A 14,275-nucleotide genomic window follows, 5' to 3' on the forward strand; every position below is an offset into this window, starting at 1 on the left:
ATTTGTAACATTCACTTTGTCATAAATCAATTCTCATATATGTTTGAGTGTTTCTGGGCTAGCCATTTAACTACTAATTACTCTGGTTTTATAAGAAGTCTTTGTATCAGTTGAATCAAGAGGCCTCACTTTACTTTTCTTTTAGGGGTGTCTTGTGACTCTTGGCTCTTTTACTTTTTCGGATAAATTTCAGAATCAGCTTTTCACATTTCTTTTTAAGCATCTTTATTGGGATTTTAGTATTGGAATTGTTCTCAGTTGAGTGAGAGCAGATCTATGATAGATCCTTTTCCCCAAGTATGTGTTATAGCTCTCTCCACCTATTTAATTTGTCCTAATGTCTTCCAATAAACATCTTATGGCCAGGTGTAGTGGCTCACGTCTCTAATCCAAACACTTTGGGAGACCAAGGCAGGAGAATCACTTGAGGCCAGAAGTTTGAGACCAGACTGGGCAACATAGCAAGCTTCTGCCTCTACAAAAAAGAAAAAAAATTGCTGAGTGTGGTGGTGGCTGCTGTAGTCCCACTTCACTGTACTCCAGCCTGGCTGACAGAGTGAGACTCTGTCCCTAAAAATAAAAATAAAAAAATTTAAATCATATTGACTTCATTTCTAGGTATCTTAATATTCCACTAATGAGAATGCTATTTTTTTAAATTACATTTTCGTTTTTTGTTGTGAGTGTGTAGCAATGCACCTGTTTTTTCTTTACTGATCTTAGATCTAACTCTTTGCAAAACTGTTATTAATTCCATTAGATGCTGCCTGTAGATGCCGATGAAGTCTCTTAGATACATCAATTCTTTTTTTTTTTTTTTGAAATTTTGAGAACTGTTTATTATTTCCAATTACTCTCATTTCTTCATCCAGGAGTGGCTGCATGATATCAAGGAAGGGGTTGCTGGCTTCACGAAGAAGGAAATTAGCACCCACGGTAGACTTCCTGTGCCGATGAGGAGGTGGAAAAGGCTGGGAGCCTCCAAGAATGCCCTGGATGGGCCATGCTGCTGCTCCTGCTCTGTGGGATCTGCTCGGCTGCTCTGACAGAGACAGGAACTGCTGGCGTCACCCGCCTGATACCTTCCATGTGTTCTGGGTTGGAAATGAACTCACTAGAGCTAATGTTAGAAATAAACATATTAGATAAGCTCCACAGTTTGGGTTTGAATTTCCCAAGCAGCTATGTAGAGGCAGCTGACATAGTAAATGTCCACCACAGTGCCTTGGTGGTAATTATGTTATACACAGCAGCCTTTCAAAGGTGGGAGCTTCTGCTCACCAGCTTCAGAAAGAGAAAGAGAAAGAAGATGAAGGAAGAGAACAACAGGGGGCCTGGTTGCTTCTACCCAATACGACGGTGCCTTCTGGGTGGCAGAAGCCCCCCTCTGTCCCCACTGTCCTGCCTACTGTTAGCTACAGCTTCAAGGGCAGCCTGCACGCTGGGAGGTGCTTCATTGCTCACAAGCAGCTGGGGCACAGCGGTGGGTACTGGCAATTAGTTGGTCATGTCATTTACTGGCCACAGCAGAAAGCTGGTCTCTGATGCGGCCCAGCCCATCTAACATGGTGTCCAGAGTTTCTTTGCTCAGCTCCATGGTGACAGCAGAGGTGGAGGGTTTGTCTCCACACGGACTGGGATCTTCCTGGATCTTCATCAGGAGCAAGCAGGTGGGGACGGCCATGCGGCTGATGCTGTCTGAGGCGGTTTTGATATCCACTCTCCAATCCAGGTCGACCAGGCGTGGCAGAGAGATCTGATGTGCTTGGGCTTCAGTTCTCCAGGTAAATACGTGTTCTAGGATGATTTTTGTCAGCAGATTTTTGAGGTTTTGGTGGAAATTTTCTGGAAAGAGAGCCAGAATCGCCTCGGCGGAGAACAGGTCACGGAATACCACCAGCCTAGTGAGGCAGTGTAGAGCCTGAAGCAGTTGCTCTGCTTCCTTCTGGGTCACAGACAAGTTGGAACACGTAATATCCAAGAGTTTTTTTGAGCCAAGGGCTGAAGTGGAAAAGCCCTCTTGACACAGTTGTCTGACAACATCTTTCGAAGAGGCCTTTAGCAGGCTCTGCAGTGCGGAAAATTGCTCCGCCGTCAGGGCCACCATCTTCCTGGGTCACATAAATTCTTATGCATCATACACAGATAAAAACTTTTTATGTTTCACATATGAATACATAAATCCTGTATGTAGATTCTTTATATAATTTACTGCAAATAGGGACTGTTTCTGTATCTTATTTTTCAGTTGTTCTAATATATGTGTTTTCTCCTTGCCTTACTGCAATAGCTAGGACCTCCAGTACACTACTGAGTACAATGTTCATGGACATTCTTATCTCTTCTGATTTTATTTTAAATTTTTTTGAGTTTTCAACAAAATTTACTTAGAAATTAAGTTGGGGTGGGGGGAGAATCACCTCCCCAAGGTAGGGGAAAGGCCAAAGCTAAGAAAACATGGTCTGGCCAGTGCTTAACAAAACAATGGCTCTCTTTCCTGATTTTATTTATTTATTAATATTTTAAATATTTTAACATTTCTTCTTTGACGATGTTGGGAAGTTTCTAGGTAATACCTTTTACCAGACTAAAAGAACATTTCTTATTCTTTTTTGGCTAGAAGATGAGGGCAATACTTTGTCTTTTTTTGTTTTTGTTTTTTCTTCATTTCTATAATCCTTGCTATCTGGAGCACTGCCTAGACTAATGTACTTGATCAATACTATTTGTTGAATTAACTTGTTTATTGGGTTATGGTTTTTCTTCCATAATCTTTGATGTAGAAAATGGAATGCATAGATTTTTTTTTCCTTTTAAACTACTCTTGTGTTCCTGAGATATACTGAATTTAATCATGATATATTATCATTTTTTACATTGCTGAATTAGGTTAACTAATATTTTGTTTCAGATTTTTAAATCTATTTTCATGAATGAAATTATTCAATAATTTTCTGTCATGTACTATCTTGTCTGCTTTTGGTATCAAGGATATATTGGTCATATATAATCAGTTGGGGAACTATCCCCTCTTTCTCTGGTTTCTGAAAGAGTTTGTGTAAAATTGTAATTGGCTGGGCATGATGGCTCACACCTGTAATCTAACAGCTTGGGAAGCCGAGCATGAGGATTACTTGAAGTCATGAGTTTGAGACCAACCTGGGCAACATAGCAAGACCCCATCCCTAAAAATCAAAACAAAACAAAACAAACAAACCTTTTTAAAAAATTAGCTGAACATTATAGTCCCAGCTACTCAGGTGGCTGAGGCAGGAAGATCACTTGAACTCAGAAGTTCAAGCATACAGTGAGCTATGATCACCATCTGGGTCTTGTGCTTTATAGGTAGAAAGATTGTTAACTATTAATTTAAGTTTCTTAATGATAATGGGACTGTCTGGGGGTTTGTTTGTTTCTCTCGAGCCAGTTTTGGTAAGTTACATCATATATATGTTTGTCATTTTGATGTAAGTTTTCAAATTTATTCATAAATTACAGTATTCTTTTATTTTAATTTCTGCTAGAAATGACTTAAGACCCGCTTAAGTCACTGTCCCCACCACACGGCTGGTACAGTTACTATGAGAAACAGTATGGAGTTTTCTCAAAAATGTAAAAGTATAATTATCATATGATCCAGCAACCCCATTTCTGGGTATATATCCAAAGGAAATATACCATTATCCTCTTTCCATTCATAAAAATAGTTATTTCTACCTCTCACTTTTCTTTTTCTTACTCAACCTGGCCAAATGTTCATCTGTGTTATTACTCTTTTTTAAAAAAACTACTTTGACTTTCTTAATTCTATTGTTTCACTACTGTAACTTCATTTTCACATGTATTACTTTATGTCTTTATATTATTTTCATTTTCTACTACTTTTGGATTTTTTCTATTATCTTTTTTCCAATTTCTTAAGTTGGATGGTAGACTGGTTAATTTATAGCATTTCTTACTTTTTAATATAATCATTTAAGCCTCTTAAGTTTTCCTCTAAGTAATCTTTTCTTTTCATTGACAAATAATAATTGTATGGTTATAGGGTACAACGTGACATTTTAATACATGTATATGCTGTGGAATGATTAAATCAAGTTGATTAACCTATTCATTCCCTCACCTACTTGCCACTTTTTTTGTTGTTGTTGTTGTTGTTTTTTGAGTCAGAGTCTCACTCAGTCGCCCACTCCCGGCCGCCGCAGCCTCGGCCTGCTGGGTTCCGGCGATCCTTCCGCCTCAGCCTTCCAAGTAGCCAGAATTACAGGCATGCGCTACCATGCCCGGCTGATTTTTGATTTATTGTAGAGATGAGGTCTTGCTGCCCAGGCGGGTCTCGAACCCACGGGCTCAGGCAATCCACTAACCTCAGCCTCCCAAAGGTGCGGGATTACAGGCTGAACCACCGAGCCCGGCTTGCCACTTTTTTATAGTGAGAATGTTTATAATCCACCCTTAGCAACTTTGAAACAGACATTTTTATTACCTACGCTCACCATGCAGTACATCAGATCACTAAAACCTACGCTCCCTGTCTAACTAAAACTTGTATCCTTTGACCAACATATCCCCAACCACCATTCTTTGAGTTCAGTTCTTTTAAATTTCATATATTAATTAACCATGCAGTATTTATTTTTCTGTGCCTGATTTATTTCATTTAATATAAAATGTCCTCAGGGTGAGGCACGGTGGCTCATATCTGTAATCCCAGCACTTGGGAGGCTGAGGTGAGAAGGTTGCCTGAACCCAGGAGTTTGAGACAGGTCTGGGCAACATGGTGAGATTTTGTCTTTATAATAAATTTTTAAAAATTAGCCTGGTTTGGTGGTGTACATCTGTAGTTCCAGCTACTTGGGAGGCTGAGGTGGAAGGGTTGCCTGAGCCCAGGAGGCTGAGCCTGTGGTAGCCATGATTATGCCACTCCATTCCAACCTGGGTAACAGAGTGAGACTCCAACTCAAAAACAAACAAACATACATAATGGCCTCCATTCTCCAGGCTCATCCATGTTGTCACAAATGACAAGATTTCCTTCTTTTTTTAAAGACCACCTGTTGGGAGCTGGCCACGGAGGCCCACTGAGCGTTAGGGATCAGGAAGGGCCATTGAACCCGAGACCACTAGGATGCGTTCAGGAGCTATTGACCCCATTTCCTCCCCCTTTCTACTCAGCACTAACCAGATTAAGCTCCTGTGAGCTCAAAACATAGAAACTCTGAGATCGGGACAAACACAAGCTAACTTTAGAAGCTCATTGCTCCCATTCTTCCACAAACTGCAGTTTTGGCTTTCACACAACTTATAATTCAAACTCGTGTCACATCTAAGAGCCTTAGTATTGGTCACAGGCTTCTGGGTCATGATCTTAGGATTTGTTGAAGGTGTAAATTGTAGAATATAGTTTTAGAAGACAGCCATTTTGTTGAAAGAATGCAGCTGGGTTACTTGCAGGTAGCCCACTGTGAACTTTGGACTGGGCCACATTCCAAACATTCTGGGATGGGCCACTTTCATTTGTAAAGTAAATACTTAAGCTTCTATAGAATTGTTTAACTTGGCATAAATCAATCAGCTTAGGATGAAAAAGGTTTATAGAATATATCAGTCACGGATTAGGTTATCCTTTGTTATGGGATTTTAAGATTATCATATGAAAAGGGTTTAAAGGCAATCATTGATTAAGTTTTCATGGATTAAGGTTTCTGGTGGGTGGGGGATGCCCCTCCCACATCTGACTTTGTGTATAAAAGACCTGTTGTAATTCCCAATAACACACATCGCTTCTGCACTAGACTGGAGTCCAGTCTCTTTCTTTCTCTCTCTCTCTCTTTCTCTCTTTCTTCTTTCCCTACCCTTGGGGTACCCTGAACCTGCCTGGAGCTGGTCTTCGGCAGCCACCCAGCATTTCATTGTGCATATATATACTGCATTGTCTTTGTTCATCTGTAGATGCACACTTTAGTTGATTCCATATCTCGGCTGTTGTGAATAACACTGCGACGAACATAGAGAAAAGACATTTCTTCAACACATTGATTGCATTTCCTTTGGATATATATACAGAGGTGGGGTTTCCGAATCATATGGTAAATCTATTTTTACATTTTGGGAACCTCCATACTGTTTTTCATGGTGGCTGCGTTAATGTATTCATTTCCACCAACAGTGTGTGAGTGTTTCCTATTCTTCATATTCTCGTCAACCTTATTATCTTTTGTACTTTGAAAATAACCATTTTAACAGGTGTAAGGTGATATCTCACTGTGGGTTTAATTGTGTTTTCTAATTAAAGAAATTGAGTATTTTTTTCCTGTATCTGTTTGCCATTCATATGTCTTCTTTTGAATATTGGTTCAGGTCCTTTCCCCATGGGTCATTTACTTTTTTTTGCTAGAGTTGTTTGAGTTCCTTACATATTTTAGATATTAGTTCCTTATCAGTTGTATTATTTGCAAATATTTTCTCCCAGTCTGTGAGTTGTCTTTTCTTGCTTGTACTTTTGGGATCTTACTTAAAAAATCATTGCTCAGACGAAAGTCATGGAGACTTCCCTCTATGCTCCCCCTTCTAGTAGTTTTACCATTTTTAGGACTTATTTTTAAGTCTCTAGTCCATTTTGAGTTGATTTTTGTATGTGGGTGAGATAAGGGTCCAATTTTTATTCTGCATGTAGAAATCGAGTTTTCCCAGCACCACTTACTGAAGAAACGGTATGTTCTTGGTACCTTTGTTGAAAATCAGTTGGCCATAAAAGTATGGGTTTATTTCTGAGGTTTCTATCCAAGTTCCATTGGCAAATATGTCTTTTTATGCCAGTACAATGCTGTATTGATTTCTATCGCATCTTAATGTGTTGTGAATCAGAAAGCGTGATGCTTCAGCTTAGTTCTTTGTGCTCAAGATTGTTTTGGCTATGTGGGGTCTTTTGTAGTTCCATATTATTTTTAGGATTGTTTTTCTATTTCTGTGAAAAATGACTTTGGAATTTTGATAAGGATTGCATTGAATACATAGATCAATTTGGGCAGTATGAAAATTTTAACGTTAATTCTTCCAATCTATGAACAAGGAATGTCTTTGCAAATATGTGTGTCTCCTTCGATTTATTTCATCAGTGTTTTACAGTTTTCAAAATACAGATCTTTCAACTCTATGGTTAAATTTACTCTTAATTTTTTATTTTTTTAATGCTATTGTAAAAGGGACGTTTTTCTTCATTTCTGTCTCATATAATTCATTGATCGCATATAGAAACACTACTAATTCTTGTTGACTTTGTATCCTGCAAATTTACTGAACGTGTTTATCAGTTTAATGTTTTTTTGGGCAGAGACTTTTGTGTTTTCTCTATATAAGATCATGTCATTTTCAAACACGAACAATGTAACTGCTTCCTTTCTGATTGAGATGCCTTTTATTTCTTCCTTTTGTCTAATTGTTCTGGCTAGGACTTCCAGTACTATGTTGAATAGAAGTAGTAAAAGTGGGCATCCTTGTCTTGTTCTTGATATAAAAGGAAAAGCTTTCAACTTTTCACTGTTGAGATGGCATTAACTATGGACTTGTCATCTATGACCTTATTGTGTTTCGGCACATTCTTTCTGTGCATAATTTGTTGAGAGTCTTTATCATGAAAGGATATGGAATTTTGTCAAATGCTTTTTCTCCATCTATTGAGGTGCTTATGTGGGTTTTGTCCTTCATTTTAATTATATGGTGTCTCACATTTATTGATTTGCATATGTTGAAACATCCTTGCATCCTGGGGATAAATCCCAGTTGATTATGGTGAATCATCCTTTTAATGTGCTGCTGAATTTAATTTGCTAGTATTTTGTTGAGGATTTTGGTGTCTGTGCTCATCAGAGACATTTGTCTATAGTTTTTCTTGTAGTGTTATCATCTGGCTTTGGTATCAGGGTATTTCTGGTGTCATCAAATAAATTTGGAAGTATTTCCTTCTCTTCTGTTTTCTGGAAGAGTTTGACAAGGATTGCTAATAGTTTTTTTTTAAATGTTTGGTAGAATTCAGTAGTGAAGCCACCAGATCCTGGGCTTTTCTTTGATGAGAGTTTTTTGTTGTTGTTGTTACTGATTCAACCTCCTTGCTCTTTATTAGTCTGTCAGATTTTTGTTTCTTCATTATTCCGTCTTAGTAGGTTGTATATATTTAGGAATTTATCTATTTCTTCTAGGTTGTCCAGTTTGCCAGCATATATTTATTAATAGTAATCTCCTGTGATCCTTTGTATTTCTGTAGTATCAGTTGTAATGTCTTCTCTTTCCCTTTTGATTGTATTTGTATCTTCTCTCTTTTTTCTTAGGCTAGCTAAAGATTTGTCACTTTTGTTTATCTTTTCAAAAACCAATTTTTAGTTTTGTTTGCTTTTCTGGCCTCTTATTTATTTTTGCTCTGATCTTTGTTATTTCCTTCTTTCCTTTTGCTAAGTTTGGGCTTAGTTTTTTCTCCAGCTCTATCTAATTTGCTGTTTATGTACTGATTCTAAACAGTTATGCATATCTTACCTCTAAATGTTTTATTTTTGATACACCAAATGAAAAGCACAATAAGACATCACTACACCACCACCAGAATGGCAAAAATTAAAAAGGTTGACAATACCAAGCATTAGTAAGAATGTGGAATAATAGGATTCTCATACATTACTGATAGGAGTGTAAACTGGTACAACCACTTTGGAAAAAAGTTTGACATTATCTGCTAAAGCTGAACAAATGCACACCATGTTAGCAATACACAATTTCAAGACCACAGTGTCAGCAGGTTTAGTTTCTTCTGAGGCCATTATCTTTCACTTGCAAATGGCTGCCTTTTCACTATATCCTCACATAGTCATCCCTCTGTTTGTGTTATCTGTGTCCTAATCTCCTCTTCTTATAAGATCAGTCATATTGGATTAAGGCCCTTGCACATGGCCTGATTGTGTCTTAATTATATTTTAGAGGCCCTAACTCCAAATACAGTTACATTATGAGGTACTAAGGGTTACGACATCAACATATAAATTTGAGAGTGAGGAGGGGACACGCTTCAGCCCATAATACCATTATAATGGAATATTACTCAGCCATAAAAAAGAATGAAATACTGATATAGGCTGCAATGTGGATCAATCACAAAAGTAGTTAAATCCAAGTTATGGTTGTTGGCTGGGAGGGGGAGACACTGGGGATGACTGTTTCATAAGTCTGGTGTTTCCTTTTTGGGGTGATTAAAAATATCTGAAACTAGATAGAAGTGATTCACAACATTGTAATTGTAGTAAGTGCCATGAAATTGCATATTTTTAAATGGTTAAATTTATCTTAGATGAATTTTACCTAAATTAAAAAAAATCAGCTGGACACAAAAGCAGCATGCAGAGTTGGGAAGATGTAGCAACAACAATCCTCTCTGTTAGGGAAAAATATTGATCAGTGACATTATTTGGAGTGGCAGCATGTGGTGATAGCCAAAAGAAGGTTTACTTTGAATGAGTTTTACTGATTTTTTTTTTAACATTCTCTACAAATAATATATTCTTTCATGGCCCGCACCCAGAATGGAACACTCCCACAGCTGCCATTCTTCCAGTTCATCACTGAAAATGACGCATAATATAATATCACTTCCGTAGGCTTGGAAAAAAGGCAAAACTACACTATAATGATTAAGCATGGCAACTTGGTTGATAAATGTATAACAAAAAGTAAGAAATAATTGTCCAAAAAAGTCAGAATGGTGGTTATCCCTAGGGAACGGTTGTAGATACAGATGGGAAAGAGCATAAGAAGGACCTCCAGAGTACTATCAATGTTCTATTTCTTCACCTGGATGGTGGCTACAAGGGTGTTGTTACAAGGTTTTGTGTCTGATTGTTCAACGTCTGTCTTTGGATTACCTAAATTAATTTTTCTCATTTCTTAATAGCAAATCCTATCCTCTAAAATACGTTCCAATCATAATATGCTTCAGATCTTCACCACAAAAAAAAAGAAGTCAAAAATGTTTACCAGGGATAAGCAAACTACTGACTATCAGCCAACTCAAGCCCTTTTCCTGTTGTTGCAAATAAAATTTTATTAGAACACAGTCGCATTCTTTATTTATGTATGTTTAATGGCTGCTTTTGTGCTGCAACAACAGAGTTGAGTAGCTGCAATAGAGACTGTACAGTCGGCAGACCCTAAGGTATTTACTATCTGGTTCTTTACAGAAAAAGTACACAGATCCCTGACCTATGTCATCACAATAATTATTGACATAAAGATTAGGATAATGGTCAGATAATTTAATAATGTTGGGAAAACCGGAGAGGCCAACCTTTACAACACTGTCATTTTCTAGACAAGAAACAAAGTCACCAATTTACAGAGAACTGTGCTTTTTTGGTTTTTTTATATTCCCAGTCATATAAAAGTGCTTCTTTCTTCAGGGTCAAGAGAACAAGTTCTAATTCCTGACCTGCCCTTTGCTCCACTGGGTAGGTCTTACTGTGCCTTTGGTTTTCATCTAGAAGTTGGGAGTGGTGATTGATAAACATGATTAATTTTCTTTCATATTTTTGAAGACTTAGATAGTTTGAATACTTAGGATGGTCAACTATACTTGTCATTTCTGGTTTTTGAAGGAGAAAAATTTAATGTCAAAGATCTGAAAAATGTCCTGGGAGGCATTGGGATATTATTTATACCTAAAGAATACTTGGAACTGGTGAAAACTCTGCAAGTTGATAGTAAGCATTTCCAATACTATTAGAGCATTTGAGGAAAGTTAGCCCTGTATCTTTAAGACAACAACAACAACAACAACAACAACAACAACTATACATATTAGGCTGGGCGTGGTGGCTCATGCCTTTAATCCCAGCGTTTTGGGAGGCCAAGGTAAGAGGATCACTTGAGTACAGGAATTTGAGACCAGCTGAGCAACATAGTGAAACCTCATCTCTAAAACAAAAAAAATTAACTGGGCATGGTGTCACATGCGTGTTGTAGTCCCAGTTACTCAGGAGGCTGAGTGTGGTAGCGTGCGCCTGTAGTTCCAGCTACTTGGAAGGCTGAGGCGGAAGGATTGCCGGAGTCCAGCAGGTCGAGGCTGCGGTGGCCGGGAGCGGCCACTGCACTCCAGTCTGGGTGACAGAGTGAGACTCCAACTCAAAAAAATAAATAAATAAAAATAAATAAAATAAAAGTGAGGAGAGAATAATTAATGAAGTTAACCTTTTTAGAGAGGAATTTTCCCTATTTCTTGCTCATCTATAAATGTCATTAGACTGTAACTCAAAACAGATCATAAAGAAAAAGTAATCCCTTTGCTCTATGTAACAGTCTTTTTGAATCAGTACACAGCTGTGTCTGTCTGAACTGTGGCTTTTCTTTTAGCTTCTGGGAAGACTGATCTACATAAACTGCTAAAAGAAGTAAAGACTAGGTCTTGCCACTTACCGGTAGGTATCGCGTGCACTGCTGTGACTAGTGTCCCTATGCTGGAGAATGTCATTAAAATGCGCCCCTCTGATTTCCTCTGAAAGACAAAGCATGAGCTTCTTATAAAGAAATTATGCATTTGACGTTTACAGTTTACAGGTTTTGAGAGGCAGGCATGTCTTCAAATCTGAGTCCTGCCGCCTGCCCCGAGATAGATAAAGTTTAAGCAGGAGAGAGGGGAAAGAAGGCGGTATTGGCCAGTAGCAGAGAGAGGGGAAGGGAGGGCTTGGAGTGGGGAGGGGACATCTGTCTCCATGCAGAGGAATGAAGAGGTGGCCATGTGATGAGTGTTCTCGTCTTATTTTTGGACTTATTTATGAAGAGGCGTATGGGTGTGGGAATGTAAGAATGTAAATGAAGAAAGTTTTTAAAAATTTGTATTTAAAAAGTATGCTCTTGCTGCTCTTTTTTTTGACTGTCCATATAATTTTTTCTTTGACCTTAAGTGTTCCTTTTTTTACAGATGATGGAAAGGTATATAAAAATATGCTACTTGACACTATAAAATCATTTCCTGGTAAGTGAGACTCCCAATAAGAAGCCAAATAAAACTAAGATTTGTAAACTTTACCTTAGCTTTTATTTTTTTATTTTTATTTCTTGAGTTGGAGTCTCACTCTGTCGCCCAGGCTGGTGTGCAGGGGCACGCTCCCAGCCACCGCAGTCTTACCCTGCTGGCCTCCAACAATCCTTCCGCCTCAACTTTCCAAGTAGCCTGAACTACAGGCTCGCGCTACCATGCCTGGCTTATTTTTGATTTATTGTAGAGATGAGGTCTCGCCAATTTGCCCAGGAGGGTCTCAAACCCACGGTCTCAGGCAATCCACTCGCCTTGGCTTCCCAAAGTCCTGGGATTACAGGCTGAGCCACTGAGCCTGGCCTACCTTAGCTTCTAAAAGACCTTATCATTACAAAATAATTTGATTACTTTTTTTATGTTGAAAATGTAATTTTAATAGAGAATTCTTCATCTTACGTGGGAGCACAATAAAATATACCACATTCTGAAGAAACGCCAGAATTATGAGAATAAGAGTGAGGAAAATTCAGATGGGCTACAATATCCATTACCTTAAACTGCAAGAGACGAGGTTCCACCAGAGGTCAACATTTACATAGTTAGGACCCGCTACATTTATGACTTAAAATAACAAGGGTCAGGAACTAGAGATAGAGGCAGTAGGGAGCGGTTTTGTGAGGGAAGAAACTGTGAGAGAAGAAAAAATCCTGAATACCAAATTCAGCATTAACAGGACCTCCCATCGCCAAGTTTAGTGGGGTGAAAGCAGGAAAGGGCACCCGGGCAGGAGGATCTCCTGAGGAAGCCTTTCTGCGACACTGCTGGACATCTGCTCATCAGGTGGAGAGGAGACTCACTAGCGCTTCGGCAAACCCCAGGTGAGGGTCAACACACCAGACAAGAACCGAGAAAAAGGTCAGAACCCAAGTTTGATTCAACAATGTGGCCCAACATGTGAATGTCCTACACGTTGGTCACAACCGCTTTCTTTGCTACGACTGACTGTCTTGGACAGTGTTTTTCACACACTGCAGCCAGAAGCCAGTGGCCATCTACCCAACCAGACAATACATGTTTAATTCAAATGTCCAGAAAATTAAAAAAAAAAAAAAAAGCCAGATGCTGATGCCTTATGCATGCACAGGGCCTGCTTACAAACACTCCATTCAATAATATCGTAACATAAATTTGCATCAATGAAAAGAAATGGGTAAAATCCATCTCTTTCATTTAATTTGTAAGATGGTGAAGACCAAAACAGAATGTTCCACCAGAGTGTTAATGTTTAAATATGATTGTCACATTGGGAAAATGAAATAAACACAGTAAAATAAACTGTACAAGGCAAAGTAGAATAACAAAAAATATTTTATTAAAACATAAGGTTTACAGAAGTCTCCAGACAAGCCATACAAAATGGTCACAAGCTCTTTTTGAAGGGGGGAATCTACACTTGACAGTAAAGTCACAATGTCATTAGAGAGGGCTGTGATGTTTGTTTAATGTTCCCATTTTGGTTCAAACAATCAAACTTGTCCATCTACAGCGTCTAAATAAAATTAGACTTGGCTAGAGGGCATATTCTAAAGAACCGGTTAGCTGCTTTCAACCAGTGTAATTAGATCACCATAAAAAGGGGGAAAGGAACCCGTAAAATTAAAATAAAACTACCTCCCCCCTCAAAGAAATAAAATAAAGAAAAACACCCACCCCGCCTCCAGCAGCTAACCCTGACAACTGCCTTCATTCACAGTGCTTCATACTTAAACCACGATGGGGCAATGAACAAATGCAGAGTCCGCTGCTTTTACACACTTCGTGACAATCCAGATGATATTGCTAGCCTCTGTTCATGCTTACGACAGTGAATCAGGACAAGACAGAGATTTGTTAATGTGCATTTAATCACCAAAGGACTGAAGATGTCTGGGCTTTTATTCTGAATGTTTCTAAGACTGTGTCCATTAAATGCAAACAAAAAAGGAAGAAGTCTTGGCAGAACAGAAGTGACGTGCACTTGATGATCAGATGGATTTAAATATTATTCATGGCATATAGCCTAGTCCATGCTCTTGGGCCTTGTTGGTCTTCCATTGCTCTGCCACATCATTTGCTAGCGGGTCATCTGGATTCTAAAGTCAGTTCATGAATTAAATACATCAAGAAACGCCACTCGACACAAAAACGATGCGTTCATATATGCGTGCGTATGAGTATATTCAGATTGTCAGTCAAGGCTGAAAGAAGATGCAAGTTAGTAGA

General features: G+C 38.5%; 1 protein-coding gene across 3 annotated transcripts; it reads right to left on the reverse strand.

The window, feature by feature from the left end:
• Positions 1–1,216: 1,216 nt before the first annotated feature.
• LOC103250309 (COMM domain-containing protein 9-like) lies at positions 1,217–2,116 on the reverse strand. 3 transcript variants are annotated; one of them, XM_021707956.1, is made up of 2 exons: positions 1,398–2,116; positions 1,217–1,284 (listed from the first exon to the last, which is right to left on the reverse strand). In XM_021707956.1, exon 1 carries the CDS (start codon positions 2,105–2,107, stop codon positions 1,511–1,513), a length of 597 nt encoding a protein of 198 aa, XP_021563631.1. In that variant the 5' UTR covers positions 2,108–2,116; the 3' UTR covers positions 1,217–1,284; positions 1,398–1,510. The 3 variants fall into 3 exon arrangements, with proteins under 3 accessions (XP_021563631.1, XP_008047084.1, XP_021563632.1); XM_008048893.1 differs by lacking the exon at positions 1,217–1,284 and having other exon boundaries at positions 1,511–1,933; positions 2,042–2,107; XM_021707957.1 differs by lacking the exon at positions 1,217–1,284 and having other exon boundaries at positions 1,515–1,755; positions 1,791–2,116.
• Between the last annotated feature and the right edge of the window lie 12,159 nt (positions 2,117–14,275).

This window comes from Carlito syrichta, unplaced genomic scaffold (genome assembly GCF_000164805.1).
Source record: "Carlito syrichta isolate Samal-C Ts95f unplaced genomic scaffold, Tarsius_syrichta-2.0.1 Scaffold128086, whole genome shotgun sequence".
NCBI classification, from domain to species: domain Eukaryota; kingdom Metazoa; phylum Chordata; class Mammalia; order Primates; family Tarsiidae; genus Carlito; species Carlito syrichta.